The sequence below is a fragment of the Sus scrofa genome, chromosome X (assembly GCF_054392235.1).
Source record: "Sus scrofa isolate SSC_HxYL_T2T_F1_AM1 chromosome X, Sscrofa_HxYL_maternal_Yorkshire_Landrace_v2.0, whole genome shotgun sequence".
In the NCBI taxonomy this organism is placed as follows: domain Eukaryota; kingdom Metazoa; phylum Chordata; class Mammalia; order Artiodactyla; family Suidae; genus Sus; species Sus scrofa.
The window spans coordinates 121,021,859-121,046,781 of record NC_139401.1 but is presented as its reverse complement, the minus strand read 5'-3'; the positions used below and the strand labels follow the sequence as shown (position 1 = coordinate 121,046,781).

General features: G+C 50.0%; 2 protein-coding genes across 2 annotated transcripts; one reads left to right on the top strand and one right to left on the bottom strand.

Annotated features, from left to right (window-relative positions):
• Window positions 1-9,936: 9,936 nt before the first annotated feature.
• Window positions 9,937-11,216, bottom strand: LOC110257712 (retrotransposon Gag-like protein 8). Its single transcript, XM_021079958.2, has one exon. The coding sequence runs from the start codon at window positions 11,198-11,200 to the stop codon at window positions 10,859-10,861; it is 342 nt and encodes a 113-aa protein (XP_020935617.1). The 5' UTR covers window positions 11,201-11,216; the 3' UTR covers window positions 9,937-10,858.
• A 2,497-nt stretch (window positions 11,217-13,713) lies between these two features.
• On the top strand, window positions 13,714-15,028 carry RTL8C (retrotransposon Gag like 8C). Its single transcript, XM_003135416.7, has one exon. The coding sequence runs from the start codon at window positions 13,777-13,779 to the stop codon at window positions 14,116-14,118; it is 342 nt and encodes a 113-aa protein (XP_003135464.1). The 5' UTR covers window positions 13,714-13,776; the 3' UTR covers window positions 14,119-15,028.
• The last annotated feature ends 9,895 nt before the right edge of the window (window positions 15,029-24,923 follow it).

The following is a 24,923-nucleotide window of genomic DNA, read 5'->3' as shown; positions in this document are numbered from 1 at the left end:
CCCCTTGAGGCTCAGTGGGTTAAGGACCTGTCAGAGTGTCAGTGAGGATGCTGGTGATGCCTGGCCTGGCTCGGCAGGTTAAGGATCTGGCATTGCCACAAGCTGTGGCGTAGGTTGCAGATGCAGCTCTGAATAGACCCCTAGCCCAGGAACTTCCATATGCCATAGGTGCAGCCCTAAAAAAAAAAAAAATCAAGCGGGCTTTAGAAGAAAATACAGGAGGATATCTTCGTGATCTTGGGTTAAGCAAAGATTTCTTAAACATGATACAAAAATTATTAACCATAAGAAAAATTTAAAAGTGACTCTAAAATTTATATGGAAAGGCAAAGCATCTGGAATAGCTGAGTCACTGTTGAAAAGAAATACAAAGTTGGATGACAGCAAGGCTTATTGTAAAAAAAAAAAGCATATCATATTAGTACAAGGATAGACAGATGAATGAAATACGATGAACAATCCAGAAAGAAACTACACTTATATTCTCACCTGATTTATTTTATTTCTTATTTTATTCTATTTTATTATTATTATTTTTTTGCTTTTTAGGGCCACACCCATGGCATATGGAAGTTCCCAAGTTAGGGGTCGAATCAGAGCTGCAGCTGCCAGCCTACACCACAGCCACAGCAACACCAGATCCTTAACCCACTGAGAGGCCAGGGATCGAACCCGCATCCTCATGAATACTAGTCAGATTTGTTTCCACTGCACCACGATGGGAACTCCAATGGTCACCTGATTGATGACCAAGACACCATCTCAATTCAGTGAGGGTAAGAATGGTCTTTTTTTTTTCCTTAATAGTGGTGCAACTGTCACATACAGAAGTTTCCAGGCTAGGGGTCAAATTGGAGCTGCGGCTGCCAGCCTACGCCATAGCCACAGCACTGCCAGATCCGCAATTTGTCTTTGACCTACACTGCAGCTCACAGCAATGCCAGATCCTTAACCCACTGAGCGGGGCCAGGGATGAAACCTGCATCCTCATGGGTTCTAGTCAGGTTCCTTACTGTTGAACCACAGTGGGAACTCCAAGAATGGTCTTTTCAATAAAGGTTATTGGGTCAACTGGATATCCATATTGAAAAAAGTAAACATTGACCCCTACCTCCAAGCATACGTAAAAATTAACTCACTATAGATTATAGACTTAAATCTAAAAGCTAAAGCAATTTAAGTTTTAGAGGAGACTATGATATTAGGTTTGGCAAAGATTTCTCAAACAGGACACAAAAAAGCACTAATTATGTCTGCCCTCCCTATAGATAATATTTATTCAGACACCCAACAATATAATTTCCCCCACTTCCTGACAGCAGCCAATCCAGAGCAAAACCTTGCTTACTCAAAACCTCCCCCAAATTACCCAGCTAAAGCCCAAATACTTTACCGTCTTACGGTAAAGCACCGTCTTAACTGAGTTCCCCATGGTTCTCCATGATGTAGGTTCTCCTTTGCTGCAATGAGTAATAAACCCAATTTGTTCAATTACAGGTGTGTTCTTTAGATGTAGAACATTAATATGAAGAATATATAAAGAACTGGCACCCGTCAATAAGAAGAAGATAGATAAAGCGAACTTTATTTTTTATTTTTATTTTTTTTGTCTTTTCGCTATTTCTAGGGCTGCTCCCGCGGCATATGGAGGTTCCCAGGCTAGGGGTCGAATCGGAGCTGTAGCCGCTGGCCTACGCCAGAGCCACAGCAATGCTGGATCCGAGCCGCGTCTGCAACCTACACCACAGCTCACGGCAACGCCGGATCCTTAACCCACTGAGCAAGGGCAGGGATCGAACCCTCAACCTCATGGTTCCTAGTCAGATTCGTTAACCACTGTGCCACGACGGGAACTCCCCCGATAAAGCGAACTTTAAAATGGATGATGTTTTAAAAAATTTTTTCGAAGTACAGTTGATTTACAAGGTTGTGTTAATTTCTGCTGTACCGCAACGTGACTCGGTTATACACATCCATATTCTTTTCCATTATGCTTTATCACAAGATATTGAATATAGTTCCCTGTGCTATACAGTAGGACCTTGTCGTGTAACCATCCTATATATACTAGTTTGTCTATGCTAACCCCAAACTTCCAATCCATCCCACTCCCTCCCCCTCTCTTCCTTGGCAAACACAAGTCTGTCCTCTACGTCTGAGTCTGTTTCTATTTCATAGATAAGTTCATGTTTGTCATATTTTAGATCCCACATATAAATGATATCATATGGTATTTGACCAAGGGCTCATATAAAAGTAGTATATCAGGAAGTGGTTCGGAGTTCCCGTCATGGCGCAGTGGAAACAAATCCGACTAAGAACCATGAGGTTGTGGGTTCGATCCCTGGCCTCGCTAGGATCTGGTGTTGCCCTGAGCTGTGGTGTAGGTCCCAGACGAGGGTCAGATCTGATGTTGCTATGGCTCTGGTGTAGGCCGCTGGCTGTAGCTCCGATTCAACCCCGAGGCTGGGAACCTCCATATGCTATAGGCGCAGGCCTAAAAGGCCAACAACAACAACAAAAAGAAGTGGTCCGAGGAATTCTGCATTGGCACAGCGGGTTAAGGATCTGGCACTGTCACCAGAGCTCAGGTTGCTATTGTGGCGCAGGTTTGATCCCTGGCCCAAAAACTTCCACATGTCATGGGCATGACCAAAACAAAACAAAACAAAACAAAAAAAACAAACAAAAAAAAAACAGTTCCAAAATATACCCTGACAGGAGACTGAGGAAGTAGACCAGGTAGACTGGGGAAGGGAAAAAAGCCAAGCAATACTTTATCAACCAAGGTCTCAGAGAGGTTCACTTTGACACAATCCAGCGGGGGAACTCTGGACGCAGTGTAGGTCACTCTTCATTCTGGTCCTAATCAGGCGCAAGGGAGCGAAGGTATGGACACCTAACAGCCAGCAATTATTGGCTAAAGACTCTTCTCTGAATGTCCTAAATTGTGAGATACTAGCTCTTCATGCTTACAGACAAAGGGGTTCTGGTAGTTTGGGGGCAGTCCTATAAGAAAGAGACGCAGATTCTGGCTATTAGGAGCAAAAGCACAGGGGAGCTGAGACGTTGGAAAATGGTCAAGAGCCCTAAAGGGGTAAAAACAGAGTACTAACAGCATCTGCGTCAATGGGCATTAGTTTTTTGGTTTGTCTGTTTGTTTGTTTTTTGTTTTTCTGTCTTTTTAGGGCCGCTCTCGCGGCATATGGAGGTTCCCAGGCTAAGGGTCCAATTGGAGCTGTAGCCGCTGGCCTACACCCCAGCTACAGCAATGCTGGATCCGAGCTGCAACTGCAGTCTACACCACAGCTCGAAGCAATGCCGGATCCTTAATCCAATGAACGAGGCCAGGGATCGAACCCATGTTCTCATGGATGCTAGTCGGGTCGCTAACCGCTGTGCCACGACAGGAACTCTGATGGGCATTAGTTTTAATACCCTTAATACTATGCAAAATGACATGAGAGCTAGAGCCTGCCCCTCCAGCCCTTCTTACAGTTATTTGTACTAAATGCTTAAACATACCTGCTTAAGATACCTGGAGTAGGAGTTCCCATCGTGGCTCAGAGGAAATGAATCTGACTAGCATCCATGAGGATGCAGGTTCGATCCCTGGCCTCAGTCAGTGAGTTAAGGATCCGGTGTTGTCGTGAGCTGTGGTGTAGGTCTCACATGAGGCTTGGATCCCGCATTGCTGTGGCTGAGGTGTAGGCCGGCAGCTATAGCTCCCATTTGACCCCTAGCCTTCGAACCTCCACATGAGGGTGCGGCCCTAAAAAGACACAAAAAGGAAAAAAGATACCTGGAATATATCCTTTTGTTTGCAAATACCCGTTTCTCTGTCTATGTGTGCTATTCTGAAGAAATGGGAAGATATATGGGCCTCATCCTAGGAGTGATGATGAGATAAAGTTATGGGCACGTGGTACATCTAACATTTTTTGTACATATTAGGATCCCAATACACATAGGTCTTCATCACTTTTAATATTAGATATTAACATGTTTTATTTATTTTTATTTTTATTTTTTTGTCTTTTTGTCCTTTTTTTTTTTGTCTTTTGTCTTTTGTTGTTGTTGTTGTTGTTGTTGCTATTTCTTGGGCCACTCCCGCGGCATATGGAGGTTCCCAGGCTAGGGGTCGAATCGGAGCTGTAGCCACCGGCCTACGCCAGAGCCACAGCAACGCTGGATCCGAGCCGCGTCTGCAACCTACACCACAGCTCACGGCAACGCCGGATCGTTAACCCACTGAGCAAGGGCAGGGATCGAACCCGCAACCTCATGGTTTCTAGTCGGATTCGTTAACCACTGCGCCACGACGGGAACTCCTAGATATTAACATGTTTTATTTTAGGCAGAGTGGACAGGGCTGGCCCTGATGTTACAGCTACCTTAAACAGCAAGGTCTTTGCTCCTCATCCTGATGGGCATTCATTATGTAAATTGTGTGGATATAGATTCATCAAAAAATGGGCCGAAATGACCCCTGGCGGTCTGAGATGCCAGGATTGCCCAGGAGGGTCCTACTCAATGCACTCGGCTATCTAGGGAGCTGCTAAAACTGGACATTCAGCCAGAATATCCACCGAACTCTTGGGCGATAACTGGGTGGTTGAGGAGAGACGGACTCTGGATCCAGCCAGGGTCATATTGCCATTCAAGTAATGACAGCAGAGAAAAGAGCTGAGAAGGATGCTGTTACCCAACTTTGGCTTCCAAGACAGGCTGTCTCTGTGAGATTCCAGGAAGGTAACAACGGCAGTAGTGGAGACTTTGGGAAGGTTGTAGTCAATTCTCCAAGTTGAAAGTCAGTTTGGATGTTCATATTCTTTAACTCTATATTCTCTAAACAATCAGTCCAGACCCACTTTAAACTAAATCCCCTGCTTAAGATTTCTTGACGCGTGTGACCGTGGGCTCCACATTTGCGGTAGTTGCCTCGGAAGTTTTTTGATGTTTGATCCTCTTATTTTCTCTCAACATCTCATGGCAGGCATTCTTTCCTTTTCATCCCCTCTTCTGCCTGGCAACGTGGCTAACTCATCCCTTGAACATACTTCTTTTTTTTCTTCCGGGAAGATGAGAACCGCTCATCCCTGCAGGCCTCCCTGGAATTTGAAAAGGTCTAAATTCAACTTCGCCACTGACTTCGTCCCTAGGATGTTATTTAACATCCAATATCTGAAAGCTGATTGAGAGGCTTTCACATTACAAGTTAAATATTGCTTCTTACAGAGATCTAAAAATGTTTTTTTAAAAAATCCTAGCTATATTATTTTCATATTTTCAGATGTTACCTGCCTTCATCCACCTCATTACTTGGGGGTGAGAACGGGGTGCAAAAGTGGAAGGACAGGAGTTCCCGTCGTGGCTCAGTGGAAATGAATCCAACTAGGAACCATGAGGTGGCGGGTTGCATCCCTGGCCTCGCTCAGTGGGTTAAGGATCCGGCGTTGTCGTGAGCTGTGGTGCAGGTGGCAGACTCAGCTTGGATCCCGCATTGCTGTGGCTCTGGTGTAGGCCGGCGGCTACAGCTCGGATTTGACCCCTAGCCTGGGAACCTCCATATGCCGTGGGAGCGGCCTAAGAAATGGCAAAAAGACAAAAAAAAAATTGAAAATTTAATGACAGGAGCAAAGAGACATTCCCTCACACCATAGTGAGAGTGTAACCTGAAAAACTTTTCTGGAGTGAGATTGTGACTGGTCAAAATAGCATGTCACAGATTTTGATCCACACTTTCGTTTTAGGACTCTGCCGTCAGGACCCGGCAAAGAATGTGTTTGCTTCTAGCTTGAGTCAATATGTCACTCAGACATGATGCAGGTTGCAAAACAGGTACAGCTGTAGTCTTTAGCTCAAGACCCAGATTCAGGCTTACAGTGCCTGTAGCTCCAACAAGTTCTGAAATTCTAAATGCTCGCCCTCTGATCGGGTGGCACCACGCTCTCAGCTGCCATAATACGCGGAGGAGCAGCGACAGCAGGGAGCGGAAAATGGGTTCTGGGAGCGGCCGGGCCCTCGCGGCAGGGCCTCTGCCATCAGGAGGCCGACGAGGGCGGGCGCCTGGAGTCGGGGCTGGAGAAGAGGGGACCCGCCGAGGCGGGAGTCCGGGCCAGCAGGCCCTGAGTGACCGTCGATCAAGGGCCAGGGCGAGCGTGGGCGCGAAGAGCCCTGGGCATGAGTGGGGGACGGTGGTGCGACCGCCAAGAGGACCAAACGGAGCCCGTTCGGGGCAGACAGGGAGCTCCGGTCCCGGCCAGCAGCCGCCGAATGCAGCCAGGCCGTCTTCTCTGGGCCAAAACCTCCCTCACCATGACGTCAGGAATTTCCTTCGCACCAAACACAAAGTCCAGTGCTTTCAGTAGGGGGTCTGTGATTAGATGCTTGGTGGGAAGGCAGTGGGGGTCTTGATTGCCCTCAACTGCTAGAATGCAGTTTTTCCTTAATGTTCGGGCATGACCATTTCCCAGGCTACTAAATAGTGTGACATCATGATACGCTTTCCTTTTACTTTTTCATTGTATTTATTTTTTATTTTTTTTTTTTTTTTACTGAGTGTGTGTTTTGACCCGTCTTTGTCCTTTCTTTCCATCCCTGGTCCCATTAGATGTGCTACTTCTCATTTTAGACTCATTGCTGCTCAGAACTGCTTGATGCAGAATTGAAGTACTTACGGTACCATGATGGAAGCCGAATCGGTGTCTCAGCATCTTCAGAAGCAATTGGGTGTGAGATCCTTGCAAAGGCTGCTGGAGGAAGCTGTGATGCACAAGGGATTTCTGGTACACCCTCTCTCAGCCTGCCCTTTCGCACCCACCAAGTTTCTGGTAGACAGATCAGGGACCCTCCCACAGGGTCGGTTTGGAATTCCCTTGCCTACTCCATCTCTACCCTCAGGCTGCCTATCTGTATAGGGGCACACTTAGGCTACTGGGGTCGAGAGAAGAGTGAAATATTTCACCAGTGCAATCTACAAGGATTCCCCCGAGATCCAAGTGTCCCCTGGGATGTTGAATCATCCAAAGGCCAATTTGTTCCCAAATTAAATTTTCATATATTTCAGTGTCACCAATTTTTTTTTTTAAGGGCCACACCTGCGGCATATGGAGGTTCCCAGGCTAGGGGCAGAACTGGAGCTACAGCTGCCGGCCTACACCATAGCCACAGCAACGCGGGATCTGAGCCTCATCTGCAACCAATACCACAGCTCACAGCAACGATGGATCCTTAACCCACTGACTGAGGTGAGGGTTCGAACCTGCAATCTTCTGGTTCCTAGTTGGATTCGTTTCCGCTGGGCCACAAGGGGAACTCCACAAAATTTCTGTATGTTATCATAATTATGGGTTTCAACTAATTATGGGCACTGAGCACCCACACACAAGTAGTGATTGCATTTTGCACTCATCTCACATGTGTTCATCCATCTTACCTTTTACTGTGCATAATATTTCTCTCTCCTGAAGTGAGGCTTCTTGGATGGGTACTGATTAGACTGCTCAAACAAGGTGGGGGAAACAAAGAATGCAACTGCAAGGTGTGAGATTGCAAAGCAACGAAAAATGAACATCCCTTCTCTTGTTACAAAAGCCACTCCTTCATTCCCTCTACGGAATCTTGCTAAGGAATCTTGCTAAGATGTTACGATTAATTCTTGCAGAATATTGCCTCTCCCCTAGACATGTGTATCCCGAAAAAGGGCTTGGCAAGACACGACTGCCACAGGCCGAAGAACAATCCCCAACAGAGCCATTCCGGCAAGACGAAGAATGAAGGGGCATTTTGTGGGGTTTTGTTTTGTTTTGGTCTTTTTGTCTTTTTGCCTTTTCTGGGGCCGCACCCGAGGCATATGGAGGTTCCCAGGCTAGGGGTCGAATCGGAGCTGCAGCCACCGGCCTCCGCCAGAGCCACAGCAACGCGGGATCCGAGCCGCGTCTGCGACCAACTCCACAGCTCACGGCCACGCCGGATCCTTAAGCCCCTGAGCAAGGCCAGGGACCGAACCCGCAACCTCATGGTTCCTAGTCGGATTCGTTAACCACTGAGCCACGGCGGGAACTCCTGAAGGGGCATCTTGGACTACTGTTTGTATTTTGTTTTTTTTCAATGGCCCCACCTTCGGCATATGGAAGGCCCCTGGCTAGGGATCAAATCGGAGCTGCAACTGCTGGCCGACACCACAGCTTGCTGCGACGCTGGATTCTTTAACCCTGAGCGAGGCCAGGGGTTGAACCCACATCCTCGTGGATACCAGTCGGGTTCTTAACCCACTGAGACACAGCAAGAACTCCGGGGGCATTTTGGTTGAGGGAGGTGGGGGCGACCAGCACTGTTCAAAGGACGCCCAGTCGCCCGCCCCAGCCCATCCTGCCTACCTCGAGAGCCAGGAGGACGCAGGCCATGGGGAATGCGCTGGATCCACTGCAGAAAGTAAACTGCTTCCCAGCAGCTCCCAAACCGCTTGAGCAGACAGAATCTATGTTTAAACCAAACAGGGCATGTGCTTAGCACGATCAGCCTTCAACCCATCCAGGAAGCCTTCCTGCTGGCACCTTGAATCGGAACCTCAATCATGAGCGGCTTTCCATTGTTTGCGGGTTCCTGCGAAACCTAGCAACCCCACATTTTGAAAAGTAGCTCAAGGGGTTCCCGTTGTGGCTCAGTGCTAACGAATCCAACTAGTACCCATGAGGACGCAGGTTTGATCCCTGGCCCCGATCAGTGAGTTAAGGATCCGGGGTTGCCCTGAGCTGCGGTGTAGCTCGCAGTCGTGGCTCCGATCCCAAGTTGCTGTGCCTGGGGCATCTAGGCCGGCACCTGTAGCTCTGATTTGACCCCTGGCCTGGGAACTTCCACAGGCCCCAGCTGCGGCAGCCCTAAGAAGCAAAGCAAATAAAACGAAATAAAACACACCCTCTGACTTCAAGAAGCCTTGACCCATTACCAGCTCAGAGCAAGTTAACAATGTTTCCACTATTTCTGATAATAAAAGATGACTGATGCAAAACGAGGAGAATGTACCTCCAGCCCCACATACAGCCCTACGAACCAGGGCACGTGGATGGCAAAAATTACCTGTTCAGATGAAGAGGGTCAATACAGTGAAAAACCACTGCTGTCACGGACTCGTCTTGGCCCCGTTCTGGAAAAATCGCTCAAATTAGCAACGAGGCAGACTCGATGGAGCATTGTCCTATAAGCCCGTCTTTATCTGACCTGACTGGAAGGTTTAACTTTTCCCAGCCACAGTTGAAGCCGTGGAGGCTTTTGGCAGCCCTGGGGATTCAACAGGATGGTGTGAAGAGACACAGTAGGGAGTAACATTTTTTGCTTTTCTGCCCGTTGGAGCAAGTTGTCATTTTACTGTCCTGCAGGCCATCAACCGGGTCTTTACCTAGATTGACAAGAGCAGTTCTGCACTCCCTTCTCCTCCACTTCACAACCAAGCCTCCATAGAGGCATTTTTCTGAACCACCTGTCATTCCGCTGCTTCCCTGAATAATGGATTAAATAAAACCCTGACAGGTGTTCCCCAACAAACGTGTGGGATGCCTGATTTGTAAAAATTAGGTATTGTGCTCTCAGGCAGCGTTTTGGAAATGAGGGGATCTTTCCCCAAAGCCCCTAGCTGCCCTCTCCTTGCACCGCCTTGGCCAAAACCAGATCAAGAGCCTTTTCCCAAGGGGGCACGGAACTGACCGCTGTGCAAGAGTCAGCACCCCGCAGTGAATGACGCCCCCGCGCACGCGCGCGCACGGGGGGGGGTCTCCATCCCCGGGACCACCACGAGTCCAGGGCTTCTGCCTGGTGATGCAAGACTCAGCAGGAGCCACAGAAGGGCGGGGGCGGGACACACCTTCTGAGCAAGCCACGGGCCCCACTTACTGGACCAGGGAGGGAGAGGTGCCCTAGTCACTGAGACTCACTTCCTTTTTGAACAGCGTCTGACATTTATTGAAAATCAGGAAAAGACGTTTGTCCAGGTAGTGTAGAAGAGCTGGGCAGAGTGCTGGGGTTACTGTGTTGGACAAAAGGCACACGTCAGAGAGACAGCTGCACATTCAGAAGAGAACTGGATTCTGGGCGAAACTAACAGGTCCACAGGAGACAATGAGTGACTCGACGTGGCTGCCAGGCACCCCCGGGACCTGGCAGCCTCCTGGCAGGAGCAGGAGCAGGAGCAGGAGCGGGAGCAGGAGCGGGAGCGGGAGCAGGAGATGTCTCTGGGAGTAGGGAGGGAGTGGGCCCCGCTGACGGTGAAAGGCTGGCCGGCCCCTCCGCGGCGGTGGAGAGCTGTTGCAATCATCGTCTCGGGGGGCAGTGAGCGGCTCAGGCACCCCACCCCCCCGGGGGGGTGGTGGTGAGTCCAGATCCCCGAAGGCTGCAGGGCGTCGGCGGGAGCGATGCGGTGGACGGTGGGGGCACGGCAGCGGCAGCGCAGGTCTCTGGGCACCCGGATGCCGGCCTGGGAGTCCGGCCAGGCGCCGGCGGTCGGCGGGCGCCGGGCTGCAGGTGGTCCGTCCCGCGTGTAACAGGAGCCCGGCTTGCAGCTGGAGCGCAGGACCGGGTCCAAGGGTGCACGGGAGGGGCCGGGCCGGCCCGAGAGGGCGGCGGCCGGTCCGAACCAGGCCTGGAGGCGGCGGAGGCGGCGGGAACCTGGAGCGCTATTCCTGGAACAAAGGCAAGCACGACGCGGGAGGGGACACGAGCGCGCGGGGAGAGCGCGGCCACCCGAAGGTGAGGGACGCGGGAGGCGCGGCGGGAGGGCGCCCGCGGCGGTCTGCGCGGCTGGGCGACGGGCAGAGCGGACCCTCCCGCGGGCACCCGCCCCCGGGCCCGAGGGGCTCCCGGCCTAGAAGTCCTCGTCCTCCACCCATCCAAAGACCCGCTTCATCTCGGCCAGGAAGCCCCGGTAATCGTTGAGGAGGGGGCTCTGCTTCCTGATGTAGGGGATCACCCACTGCAGGGCCGGCCCGGTGAGGCGGGTGATGAGGAACGTCACCTTCAGGCTGTCGTTGGAGAACAGGGTCTCGTCCACGAGCATGTAGGCGCCCGTCTGCACGATAAACTCCGGGAGCCGGTCGGTGTCGCCGTCAAACGTCTCGGGGAAGGGGATCGGGTTCCTCCACCGACGCGTCTGGGGCCGGATGGGTAAGGCCAGGAGGGCCTTGATCAGCTGCACCCGGCCGTCCATCGCGCCTCGCTCGCCTGGCTGGGCTGCAGGGCCCTCTCGGCGAGGTGGGCGAGGAGGCGGGGCGGGAAGTGCGTGTGCGGGGAGGCGGGGCGGGCCCGCCGGGGCGGGCGGGGCCGTGGGCGGTGCTCGGCGCCGGCGGGCCCCGCCCACAGTGCCTGGCGTCACGTAGTGCGCAGGCGCAAGATGGAGCCCGCGTAGGGCGGGCGGGGAGGGGTGTGGAGAGGCGCGTGGGGGCGGTGTTAGCGCTCGCTCGAGGAGGCGGGGTCAGAAACAGAGGGGCGCGGCTGAACTTTCCTAAGGCCTGGTCTAGGTTTTTGGCCTCTGGAGGGTGAAGTAGACTGAACTGGAGGGGCGCGGCCAAGGAGTTCTGTGTAAGGGCCCAGGTAGAGAGTCAGGGACCAGGGTCAGAGCCTAAGGCACCTAATCTTTTTTATAATTAATATCATATTATTTCTATTATATTTTACTTTCAAATGAAGTGTATTCACGTATAATATTGTGTTATTTACGGGTGTCTAGTATAGTGAGTCATAATTTTTAAATGTTATACCATTTGTAGTTATTATAAAATATTGGGTCTTTTTCTTATGTTGTGCTATATACATATATTTTTTTGCTTTTAGGGCCGCACCGGGGCACATGAAGGTTCCCCAGCTAGGGGTCAAATCGGAGTTGCAGCCACCGGCCTGTGCCAGAGCCACAGCAAAACGGATCCAAGCTGTGTCTGCGACCTACGCAGGTCATGGCAACATCAGATCCTTAACCCACTGAGCGAGGCCAGGGATGGAACCTGCAACCTCATGGTTCCTAGTCGGATTCTGTAACCATTGAGCCATGACGGGAATTCCACTGCATGTATTTTTTGAATTAGTTTTAGTGTTTTCTGAGAAATGTACCTAGGATTCGAATTGCTGGCACTTACGGTAGTTCTAATCATAGTTTGAGAACCCGCCATATTCTTTTCCACAGTTGGCTGTACCAATTTACATTCCCTCCAACTATGCACAAGCGTTCCATATTTGTACATCCTTGATAACATTTGTTTTGTGTGTTATTTCATTCTTTTTTTTGTCTTTCTGCTATTTCTTGGTCCGCTCCCGCGGCACATGGAGGTTCCCAGGCTAGTGGTCGAATCAGAGCTGTAGCCACTAGCCTACGCCCGAGCCATAGCAACGCAGGATCCAAGCCGCGTCTGCAACCTACACCACAGCTCATGGCAACACCGGATCGTTAACCCACTGAGCAAGGGCAGGGACCGAACCCGCAACCTCCTGGTTGCTAGTCGGATTCGTCAACCACTGCGCCACGACGGGAACTCTTGTTTTGTGTGTTATTTCTGATGATAAATGTTCCTACAAGTTTGAGGTGCTGTCTCACTGTGGTATTGATTTACATTTCCCTGATGATTAGCAACAAAATAAAAGAGACCTATATGAATCACTTTTTGTGGTATTTTTTTTTATCTTCTGTTTTTTGAGCTAGTTATTTTTTAATTCAATGAATTTTGTTACATTTATACTTGTACAGCCATCATCACAACCTAATTTTAGAACGTTTCCATCCCAATACCCAGTACATCCCTCACCCACCAACCTGTCTCCTTTGGTAACCATAAGTTTTTCCGTCTATGAGTGTTTCTGCTCTGCAAATAAGTTAATCGTATCCTTTTTTTAGATTCCACATATAAGTGAGAGCATATGATGTTTGTGTCTCACTGTCTAACCTCTCATAGCATGATAGTTTCTAGGTCCATTCATGTTGCTACAAATGCCATTATTTCATACCTTTTTATGGCTGAGTAATATTCCATTGTGTATATGTACCACTTCTTCTTTATCCACTCTGCTGTTGATGAACATTAAAGTTGCTTCCATGTCTTGGCTATTGTATATAGTGCAGCAATAAACATTGTACATGTATCTTTTCATATGATTTCTTTTCATATCAATTTCAAGAATAGGCACAACTGTTTATAGAATTCAGAATAATGATTATCACAAGAGAGGAGGTATTGTATCTGCAAAGTTGCATGGAAGAAACCTAAAACATGCCAGAAGTATTTTCCAAAGTGGCTCTACTATTCTGTATTCCCACCAGCAATGTATGAGTTATAAATTTGTTCTTCAAACTCAATGGCACTTAGTATTGTCCCGTTTGGTTTTGTTGTTACTTATCCAAGCTAATAGGAGTGAAGTGGTAACTCATTGTGGTTTTAGTTTGCAATCCCTAATTATTAATAATGTTCACCAACTTTTCTGTGTGCTTTATTTGTATATACATACATATATTAAGCCCCGCCCCTCTGTTTCTGACCCCGCCTCCTCGAGCGAGCGCTAACACCGCCCCCACGCGCCTCTCCACACCCCTCCCCGCCCGCCCTACGCGGGCTCCATCTTGCGCCTGCGCACTACGTGACGCCAGGCACTGTGGGCGGGGCCCGCCGGCGCCGAGCACCGCCCACGGCCCCGCCCGCCCCGGCGGGCCCGCCCCGCCTCCCCGCACACGCACTTCCCGCCCCGCCTCCTCGCCCACCTCGCCGAGAGGCCCCTGCAGCCCAGCCAGGCGAGCGAGGCGCGATGGACGGCCGGGTGCAGCTGATCAAGGCCCTCCTGGCCTTACCCATCCGGCCCCAGACGCGTCGGTGGAGGAACCCGATCCCCTTCCCCGAGACGTTTGACGGCGACACCGACCGGCTCCCGGAGTTTATCGTGCAGACGGGCGCCTACATGCTCGTGGACGAGACCCTGTTCTCCAACGACAGCCTGAAGGTGACGTTCCTCATCACCCGCCTCACCGGGCCGGCCCTGCAGTGGGTGATCCCCTACATCAGGAAGCAGAGCCCCCTCCTCAACGATTACCGGGGCTTCCTGGCCGAGATGAAGCGGGTCTTTGGATGGGTGGAGGACGAGGACTTCTAGGCCGGGAGCCCCTCGGGCCCGGGGGCGGGTGCCCGCGGGAGGGTCCGCTCTGCCCGTCGCCCAGCCGCGCAGACCGCCGCGGGCGCCCTCCCGCCGCGCCTCCCCCGTCCCTCACCTTCGGGTGGCCGCGCTCTCCCCGCGCGCTCGTGTCCCCTCCCGCGTCGTGCTTGCCTTTGTTCCAGGAATAGCGCTCCAGGTTCCCGCCGCCTCCGCCGCCTCCAGGCCTGGTGCGGACCGGCCGCCGCCCTCTCGGGCCGGCCCGGCCCCTCCCGTGCACACTTGGACCCGGTCCTGCGCTCCAGCTGCAAGCCGGGCTCCTGTTACACGCGGGACGGACCACCTGCAGCCCGGCGCCCGCCGACCGCCGGCGCCTGGCCGGACTCCCAGGCCGGCATCCGGGTGCCCAGAGACCTGCGCTGCCGCTGCCGTGCCCCCACCGTCCACCGCATCGCTCCCGCCGACGCCCTGCAGCCTTCGGGGATCTGGACTCACCACCACCCCCCCGGGGGGGTGGGGTGCCTGAGCCGCTCACTGCCCCCCGAGACGATGATTGCAACAGCTCTCCACCGCCGCGGAGGGGCCGGCCAGCCTTTCACCGTCAGCGGGGCCCACTCCCTCCCTACTCCCAGAGACATCTCCTGCTCCCGCTCCTGCTCCTGCTCCTGCTCCTGCTCCTGCCAGGAGGCTGCCAGGTCCCGGGGGTGCCTGGCAGCCACGTCGAGTCACTCATTGTCTCCTGTGGACCTGTTAGTTTCGCCCAGAATCCAGTTCTCTTCTGAATGTGCAGCTGTCTCTCTGACGTGTGCCTTTTGTCCAACACAGTAACCCCAGCACTCTGCCCAGCTCTTCTACACTACCTGGACAAACGTCTTTTCCTGATTTTCAATAAATGTCAGACGCTGTTCAAAAAGGAAGTGAGTCTCAGTGACTAGGGCACCTCTCCCTCCCTGGTCCAGTAAGTGGAGCCCGTGGCTTGCTCAGAAGGTGTGTCCCGCCCCCGCCCTTCTGTGGCTCCTGCTGAGTCTTGCATCACCAGGCAGAAGCCCTGGACTCGTGGTGGTCCCGGGGATGGAGACCCCCCCCGTGCGCGCGCGTGCGCGGGGGCGTCATTCACTGCGGGGTGCTGACTCTTGCACAGCGGTCAGTTCCGTGCCCCCTTGGGAAAAGGCTCTTGATCTGGTTTTGGCCAAGGCGGTGCAAGGAGAGGGCAGCTAGGGGCTTTGGGGAAAGATCCCCTCATTTCCAAAACGCTGCCTGAGAGCACAATACCTAATTTTTACAAATCAGGCATCCCACACGTTTGTTGGGGAACACCTGTCAGGGTTTTATTTAATCCATTATTCAGGGAAGCAGCGGAATGACAGGTGGTTCAGAAAAATGCCTCTATGGAGGCTTGGTTGTGAAGTGGAGGAGAAGGGAGTGCAGAACTGCTCTTGTCAATCTAGGTAAAGACCCGGTTGATGGCCTGCAGGACAGTAAAATGACAACTTGCTCCAACGGGCAGAAAAGCAAAAAATGTTACTCCCTACTGTGTCTCTTCACACCATCCTGTTGAATCCCCAGGGCTGCCAAAAGCCTCCACGGCTTCAACTGTGGCTGGGAAAAGTTAAACCTTCCAGTCAGGTCAGATAAAGACGGGCTTATAGGACAATGCTCCATCGAGTCTGCCTCGTTGCTAATTTGAGCGATTTTTCCAGAACGGGGCCAAGACGAGTCCGTGACAGCAGTGGTTTTTCACTGTATTGACCCTCTTCATCTGAACAGGTAATTTTTGCCATCCACGTGCCCTGGTTCGTAGGGCTGTATGTGGGGCTGGAGGTACATTCTCCTCGTTTTGCATCAGTCATCTTTTATTATCAGAAATAGTGGAAACATTGTTAACTTGCTCTGAGCTGGTAATGGGTCAAGGCTTCTTGAAGTCAGAGGGTGTGTTTTATTTCGTTTTATTTGCTTTGCTTCTTAGGGCTGCCGCAGCTGGGGCCTGTGGAAGTTCCCAGGCCAGGGGTCAAATCAGAGCTACAGGTGCCGGCCTAGATGCCCCAGGCACAGCAACTTGGGATCGGAGCCACGACTGCGAGCTACACCGCAGCTCAGGGCAACCCCGGATCCTTAACTCACTGATCGGGGCCAGGGATCAAACCTGCGTCCTCATGGGTACTAGTTGGATTCGTTAGCACTGAGCCACAACGGGAACCCCTTGAGCTACTTTTCAAAATGTGGGGTTGCTAGGTTTCGCAGGAACCCGCAAACAATGGAAAGCCGCTCATGATTGAGGTTCCGATTCAAGGTGCCAGCAGGAAGGCTTCCTGGATGGGTTGAAGGCTGATCGTGCTAAGCACATGCCCTGTTTGGTTTAAACATAGATTCTGTCTGCTCAAGCGGTTTGGGAGCTGCTGGGAAGCAGTTTACTTTCTGCAGTGGATCCAGCGCATTCCCCATGGCCTGCGTCCTCCTGGCTCTCGAGGTAGGCAGGATGGGCTGGGGCGGGCGACTGGGCGTCCTTTGAACAGTGCTGGTCGCCCCCACCTCCCTCAACCAAAATGCCCCCGGAGTTCTTGCTGTGTCTCAGTGGGTTAAGAACCCGACTGGTATCCACGAGGATGTGGGTTCAACCCCTGGCCTCGCTCAGGGTTAAAGAATCCAGCGTCGCAGCAAGCTGTGGTGTCGGCCAGCAGTTGCAGCTCCGATTTGATCCCTAGCCAGGGGCCTTCCATATGCCGAAGGTGGGGCCATTGAAAAAAAACAAAATACAAACAGTAGTCCAAGATGCCCCTTCAGGAGTTCCCGCCGTGGCTCAGTGGTTAACGAATCCGACTAGGAACCATGAGGTTGCGGGTTCGGTCCCTGGCCTTGCTCAGGGGCTTAAGGATCCGGCGTGGCCGTGAGCTGTGGAGTTGGTCGCAGACGCGGCTCGGATCCCGCGTTGCTGTGGCTCTGGCGGAGGCCGGTGGCTGCAGCTCCGATTCGACCCCTAGCCTGGGAACCTCCATATGCCTCGGGTGCGGCCCCAGAAAAGGCAAAAAGACAAAAAGACCAAAACAAAACAAAACCCCACAAAATGCCCCTTCATTCTTCGTCTTGCCGGAATGGCTCTGTTGGGGATTGTTCTTCGGCCTGTGGCAGTCGTGTCTTGCCAAGCCCTTTTTCGGGATACACATGTCTAGGGGAGAGGCAATATTCTGCAAGAATTAATCGTAACATCTTAGCAAGATTCCTTAGCAAGATTCCGTAGAGGGAATGAAGGAGTGGCTTTTGTAACAAGAGAAGGGATGTTCATTTTTCGTTGCTTTGCAATCTCACACCTTTCAGTTGTCATTCTGTTTCCTCTCTCTCATTTCCTACTCTAGTCTAAATAGGAAAACACACTTGGGAAGTAGACTGGGAAAAGGAATGAAAATATATGAGCTGCCAGGCAGTAAAAGAAGCTAACTTTAAACCATTTTTCATGAGAAATGATTCCCAGTGCAGGGCCCAATCTATGGAAATTAGGGCCGACCACGGCCTCCTGCAGCAAGCTGGAGGGACTTCTGAGGATGTTATTTGAGAGAGCCCACCCTCAGAAACACAAATTTGGAATTAAAACTGTTTACTGTTCCAAACAAATAAAAAAGAACCCACCTTCCTTATTCCTTCCTGGAAACACACCATGTGCTGGGAGAGAAGGGCACTAAGGCAGCCGCATGGGCTGTGAAGGGTTTTTTCAGCCCACATGGTTCACGTTCTTGGAGGGCGAGACACCTGCGGTCAGGCAGGAATTGCGGCCTGGGATTGTAGCGCTTGTTTGTCGTCTGGGAGGGAATTTACCTAACAACATGGGCGCCTATTGGCAGATATTTGCTAAGTTACAGAGGGATTTTGTTCAGGCATTTTCAAAATTCAAGTAGATTTACGACCCTTAGACATTTCTTTATTCTGCAGAGAAAAATTAGAAGTATGGTTCTGTATTCATTTGCCTGGGCTGCCCAAAGAAACAGCAGCAGTTGTCTCACAGCTCTGGAGGCTAGAATTTAAAGGTCAAGGTCTCCAAGGTTGGTCCCTTCTGAGGCTGGGAGTGGAGGCTCTGTTCAGACCTCTGCCCTTGGCCTGTAGTTGGCTGTCTTCTCCCCATGGCTCTTTGCATTATCGTCCCTTGAGGCATGTCTATCTCTGTGCCCAAACTTGCCCTTTTTATGAGGATTCGGTCTTTCTGGATTAGAGTCAAGTGATCAGCAGAATGACAGACGTGCTTCCGAAAAGCATTTCCATTTATAGAGCCTCGATGGTGTGAGAAGTGCAGCAAGAATTCCCAACTGAGGTTGTGAACCAGGTTCAAACCTGCTCAATGACCTGCAGGACAGTAAAACCAGAGCTCTCAAATGGGCAGAAAAGGTAAAAACGTTACTCCTCACTGCTGCTCCTCATGCTAAGCTCTTAAATCACCAGTGCTGAAAACAGCCTTTATGTATCAGGGAAAAGTTAAAAATCCCAGTAGAGTCAGGTAAAAGGTGGGCTTTTAGGACAGCACTCTTTCAACTCAATTATAACTTGATTACCCTTGAAAAGACCTTATCTCCAAATAAGGTCCCTGCTGGTTAGGACTCCAACATGATTTTAGGGGGTTGCAATTCAACCAACACAGGCCCAGTGTTCCTGTGTCTCAAGAGAAAACCTCTCTGGTCTGTTCTGTCCATGTGGCTTCTTTTTCTAGAAAATGTATGTCACTTCACTCTGACATGGGTAAATGTGAGGAGACTCCCCTCCCTTTATTTTATTTTTTTTTTGGCCATGCCCACAGCATGCAGAAGTTCCTGGGCCAGGTATGGAACCTGTGCTACCTGCAGCCATGCCAGGTCCTTAATCCACTGAGCCCCAAGGGAACTCCCTCACCTCCCTTTAAATAGGAAGAGGACCTCTGCTCCTCTCAGTGCAGGAGGTCTGTGGGAGGAGAGAGAGAGAGATAGGGAGAAAGAAAATTAATCTCAGTGCAGTCGGCCCTTAACCTCTGGATTGGCCCCTTGATCATGTAAGCATGTACGCAACTTTATTGTCTAGTCACTCTTTTTTTTTTTGTTGCTTTTTAGGGCTGCACCCACAGCATATGAAAGTTCCCAGCCTAGGGGGCAAATTGGAGCTAAAGCTGCCAGCCTACACCACAGCCACAGCAACTCGGGATCCATGCCGTGTCTGTGACCTGCACCGCAGGTCGCAGCAATACCAGATCCCTGACCCACTAAGTGAGGCCAGGGATTGAAACTGCATCCTCACGGATATTAGATTCGTTTCTGCTGGTCTTTTTGCCTTTTCTAAGGCTGCACCTGCGACATATGGAGGTTCCCAGGGTAGGGGTCGAATTGGAGCTGTAGACACCAACCTACACCATAGCCACAGCAATGCCAGATCCTTCACCCACTGAGCGAGGCCAGGGAACGAACCTGCAACCTAATGGTTCCTAGTTGGGTTCATTAACCACTGTGCCATGACGGGAACTCCCTTTTCTGGTCAATCTTATACAGAGCTTCAGAAAACCTTTTAGATAGGTCAGCACACTCACTCTGCCATCCTCCCTATCAGATGTGTCCCTTAGTTAGTAGGTCTATATATTGGTCATGGGACCTGGATAATTTGGGGAGCTAAGAATTGTCCTAATAAATTCTTGTACATTCCAAAATCTCTGTATAACATAATATAAAGACATACGAGAGTGCTAGCAACACAGATGTTTTTGCAGCAACGTATTGAATATGGAATCTCACATTTGGATTTAAGAAGTTCTAGAATCCATGCTTGGTTGCACCAGCTGTTATGACATTACCCAAATTCCTTAACCTTCCCAGGCCATAGGTAAAGTGGATAAGATCATATATATATATATAGGTTCCTTATGAGATTTTAATTAAATATACAGCCTGAGCACTCCATAAATGGGACTTGCTATGATAACAATAATTTAAATTATTTTTAGGGAATGATAATGACTTGGGGCTTTTATACAACATAGTGAGAGCATAAGGTAAGGAACATTTAAGTCTGCCCTAGATGAGGCAGGGCCATCTCAATAGAGGGAATAGGAGGTGAGCTGAGACTTGGTTCCAATCAAAGAGGACCACCTCTATCTGAGGCTCAGAAGAATACGAGAATGTAGTTAGTATACAAAAGTCAGGAAAGGACATTTTAGGAGTCTAGATGGCACGGCTAGAGAACTATATCACGAAAGTCTCCTACGTCATGCTAAGGCCTGTATCAATTACTCTGTATTCACCATGGAACAGTGGAAAGATAGAGAATGGAAGACTGATATGATTAGATTTGTGGGGGGTTTTTTTATTTGTCTTTTTAGGGCCACACTCGTGGCACATGGAGGTTCCCAGGCTAGGGGTCGAATCGGAGCTGTAGCCGCCGGCCTACGCCACAGCCACAGCAACGTACGATCTGAGCCACATGAGCGACCTACATCACAGCTCATGGCAACACTGGATCTTTAACCCACAGAGTGAGGCCAGGGATTGAACCCGTATCCTCATGGATACACGTTGGGTGTGTTAACCGCTGAGCCACGATGGGAACTTCTAGATGTGTGTTTTAGTATTCACTCTGAAGCTGATGTGAAGGTAGCATGCGGGAAGATGGAATATGGGCCAAGTCCAATCATGCCTGTTTTGCAGGTAATAGTTATCCAGGGCCTAAAGACAAAGAGGATGTGCCGAGAAAAGTGACATTCAGGAAGTTCCCGCTGTGGCTCAGCGGGTTAAGAACCCAAATAGTATCCATGAGGATGCAGGTTTGATCCGTGGCCTTACTCAGTGGGTTAAGGATCCGGCATTGCCACAAGCTGCAGCATAGGTTGCAGATGCAGCTCGGATTTGGTGTTGCTGTGGCTGTGGTGTAGGCCAGTGGCTACAGCTCTGATTCAACCCCTAGCCTGGGAACCTCCATATGCCGAGGGTGCGGCCCTAAAAAGACAAAAAAGTGACACTGGTGATTTTTTGGAATGTGGAGGTTGTGGGAGGTAGAGAGCTGGGACGGGACCAAGTTTCTGGCGTAGGATTTGGACCACTCTTGGATCTGACATGGGCCAGGCTCTCTCTAGGTTTTCAATCCCTTTGCCTGGAATATTTTGTGTTCTTTGCTTTCCCACAACTTTCACCAGACCAGTTCCTACTCACTGGATCTGTCCACTTCACTCAGAAGTTCTTCCTGAGCCACGAAGTCTGTTTCAGTAGTTCATCTAATGGGCATATAGCACCATATTACAATAGGATGACTCTCATTAAATTGTGAATATTCAACTCATTTTTTAACAGGCTTAAACATTAACTCTGGATTGAGTTACAATTTACAGGCAGCAAAAACCCATTTTAAGTGTCTATTCAGTGCACTTTGGAATAATACATGCATACATACAGGACTCCTACCTTATCTTAACGTTTCTCTTTCCGTGGTTTCAGTTACTCACCCACAGTCAACCATGGTTCGAAAATGTTAAATGGAAAATACCATTTTCCATTTCATAAGTTTTATTTTTTTTTATTTATTTTTTTATTTTTTATTTTTATTTTTTTGCTATTTCTTGGGCCGCTCCTGCGGCATATGGAGGTTCCCAGGCTAGGGGCTGAATCGGAGCTGCAGCCACCAGCCTACGCCAGAGCCACAGCAACGCAGGATCCGAGCCGCGTCTGCAACCTACACCACAGCTCACGGCAACGCCGGATCGTTAACCCACTGAGCAAGGGCAGGGACCGAACCCGCGACCTCATGATTCCTAGTCGGATTCGTTAACCACTGGGCCACGACGGGAACTCCCTAATGAGATATTTTAAGAGAGAGTGACCACATTCACATACCTTTACTCTTGTGTGTATGTATATATATATATACATATTGCTTTTCAGGGTCGCACCGGCAGCATATGGAAATTTCCACGCTTGGGGTCAAATCGGAGGTATAGCGCTGGCCTACACCACAGCTCACGGCAGTGCTGGATCACTGACCCACTGAGCGAGGCCAGGAATCGAACCCGCAGCCTCATGGATACTAGTCAGATTCATTTCTGCTGAGCTATGACGGGAACTCCCAACTCTTGTATATTGTTATAATTGTTCTATTTTATTACTAATTACTGTTTTTTTTTATTACTAGTTACTGTTGTTAATCTCTTAACTGTGCCTATTTATTTATTTATTTATTCATTTTTTTAGGGCCGCACTTGCAGCACGTGGAGGTTCCCAGGCTAGGGGTGGAATCGGAGCTATGGCTGCCAGCCTGCACCAGAACCACAGCAACGTGGGTTCCCAGCCGCGCCTGCGACCTACACCACAGCTCAGGGTAACGCCCGATCCTTAACCCACTGAGCGAGGCAAGGGATCGAACTGTCATTCTCATGGTTCCTATTTGGGTTCGCGAACCACTGAGCCACGAAGGGAACTCCAGCTGTGCCTCATTTATAAATTAAACTTTGCCAGAGGCCTGCACGTATAAGAAAAAGCATGGTATGTGTGGGGTCGGCTACTACCCCTGGCTTCAGGCATCCACTCGGAGGTCTTGGAAAGTATACGCAGCGGCTATGTGTATATGTGTGTGTATGAGCGGGTTTTAATTGCCCGCTACGCACCGTGTCGGTGAGGGAGGGATTCCTGCCCTAGGGTTATGGGGGTGGCTGAACCAACATGACCCCTGACATTGGGCAGACAAGATCAACAACAGTTTATTGATCACGTATCCTCACAGCTCGGAGGGGGCACACTGCACGCCACCTGGTGTGGGGGTGTGCTTGGGAACACAGGGAGCCAGCAGGGGCTAGGGGAGGCAGGCGCTGCAGCATCAAGAGGGTGCGGTGCACGCATTGCCCCGGGGGGAGGATGTGATGGGCTTGCGTGGATCATTCCTCACGCTGGTGGGAGACGGAAACCCTCTACGCGGAGATGAGCAAGAACTGCGTGTCGTCTCCGTGATGGGAAGAGGTGTTTGGCCGGGGGACCCCCCCACCCCCACCCCACCTTGGGAGCAGAGCGGAGAGGGCCATGGAGGCCCTCCAGGCTTGCTCAGCAGTCAAAGCGGCACACCATTACTGGGCCTTAATTTTAGGTCTTACCCCGCGGTATGTAAATGTGTATGTACATACGTATATGTGTGTCTGAGCCACCGGAATCGAGATAGAGACCGGGTTTGTCACTCCACAATGTTGGCTTGTGCCACTTTGCAACCAGTCATACCCCTAGTCCGAGCAATCTACCACTGGAAATTAGTTTTTTCCTAGTCTAGGTCTTCATATAAACGGAATGATCCAGTATGTACTATTTGATATCTGACTTCCCTCACCATAGCATAATGTTTTAATACTCATCCATATTATAGCGTGTTTTGGTAGTTCATTCCTTCTTATTACCAAGGAGTAGTCCAATGCATGGATATACCATATTTGTTTTCTTTATTAATCTGTTTGATGGAAATGTGAGTAGTTTCTACTTTGAGGCTATTGTGAGTAAAGCTTTTAGGAAAATACGTATGCAAGTCTTGATGTGGGCATATGTTCTTATTTCTAGGGCAAATACCTAGGAGTGGAATTTCTACGTTGTCTGGTTGGTGTATATTGTATATTTAACTTTATAAGAAACTGCCAAGCTGTTTTCCAAAATAGTTTTTCTTTTTCTTTTTTTTTTTAATTTGCTTTTTAGGGCTGAAGTTGTGGCATGTGCAAAGTTCTCAGCTAGGGGTCAAATCAGAGCTGCACCTGCTGGCCTACACCACAACCACAGCAACACCAGATCGGAGCCAAGTCTGCCACCTACACCACAGCTCACAGCAACGTGGGATCCTTGACCCACTGAGTGAGCCAGGGATGGAACCCGAGTCCTCATGGATACTCGTCGGGTTCGTTTCCACTGCGCCACATCGGGAACTCTGAAAAACAGTTTTTCAATTATACACTCTCATCACCAATACATGAAAGTTCCGGTTCCTCCACATTCTCATCAACACTTGATATTGTCATCATTTTAACATATTTTAACTAATTATTTTTTTGCCCACACCCATGGCATGTGGAAGTTCCTGGGCCAGGGATGGAACCTGCACCACAGTTGCATCCTGTGCCACTGCTGTGGCAACACAGGATCTTTAACCTGCTGTGCCACAAGGGAACTTCCTTAATTTATTATTTTTAGTTTTAGACATTCCAGTGTGTGAATCTTATCTCAGTGTATTTTTTATTTTCAGTTCCCTGATGAATAGTGATGTCTTTATTGCCCATTTATATATATATATCTCCTTTTATGAGGAGTCTGTTCAAATCCCTGGGCCATTTTTTAATTGCCATTTTTCTCCTTATTACTGAGTTATAATGGTTCTTTATATATTCTAGCTAAGAGTCCTTTGTCAGATATGTGTATTCCAAACATTTTTTTCTAGGTCTATACCTTGCTTTTCAATCTTCTGAGAGTTATCTTTTTAAGTATTATGGTTTTTACAGTTTATATGAAGTCCAATTTATAATTTTTGTCAATTGTGATTTGCAGTCCTCCAAAAAGCCGATGCTAATTATTCATTCAAGCAGTTTACTGGGAGAGGCGTTCCCACTGCGGCTCAGTGGGCTAAACCCAATGTTGTCTCTGTGAGAATGTGGGTTCCATCCCTGGCCTGGCACAGTGGGTTCAGCATCCAGTGTTGCTGCAAGCATCGGCGTAGGGCATAGATGTAGCTCAGATCTGGTGTTGTCATGGCTGTGGTGTAGGCTGGCAGCTGCAGCTCTGTTTTGACCCCTAGCCTGGGAACTTCCATATGTTGAAAGTGCAGCTGTAAAAAGAAAAAAAAAGTAGTTTACTGGGGGGAAG

What these genes read in the sequence shown, in the direction of transcription:
- RTL8C (XM_003135416.7), top strand. Translation starts at nt 13,777, where the DNA reads ATGGACGGCCGGGTGCAGCTGATCAAGGCCCTCCTGGCCTTACCCATC.
- LOC110257712 (XM_021079958.2), bottom strand. Translation starts at nt 11,200, where the DNA reads ATGGACGGCCGGGTGCAGCTGATCAAGGCCCTCCTGGCCTTACCCATC.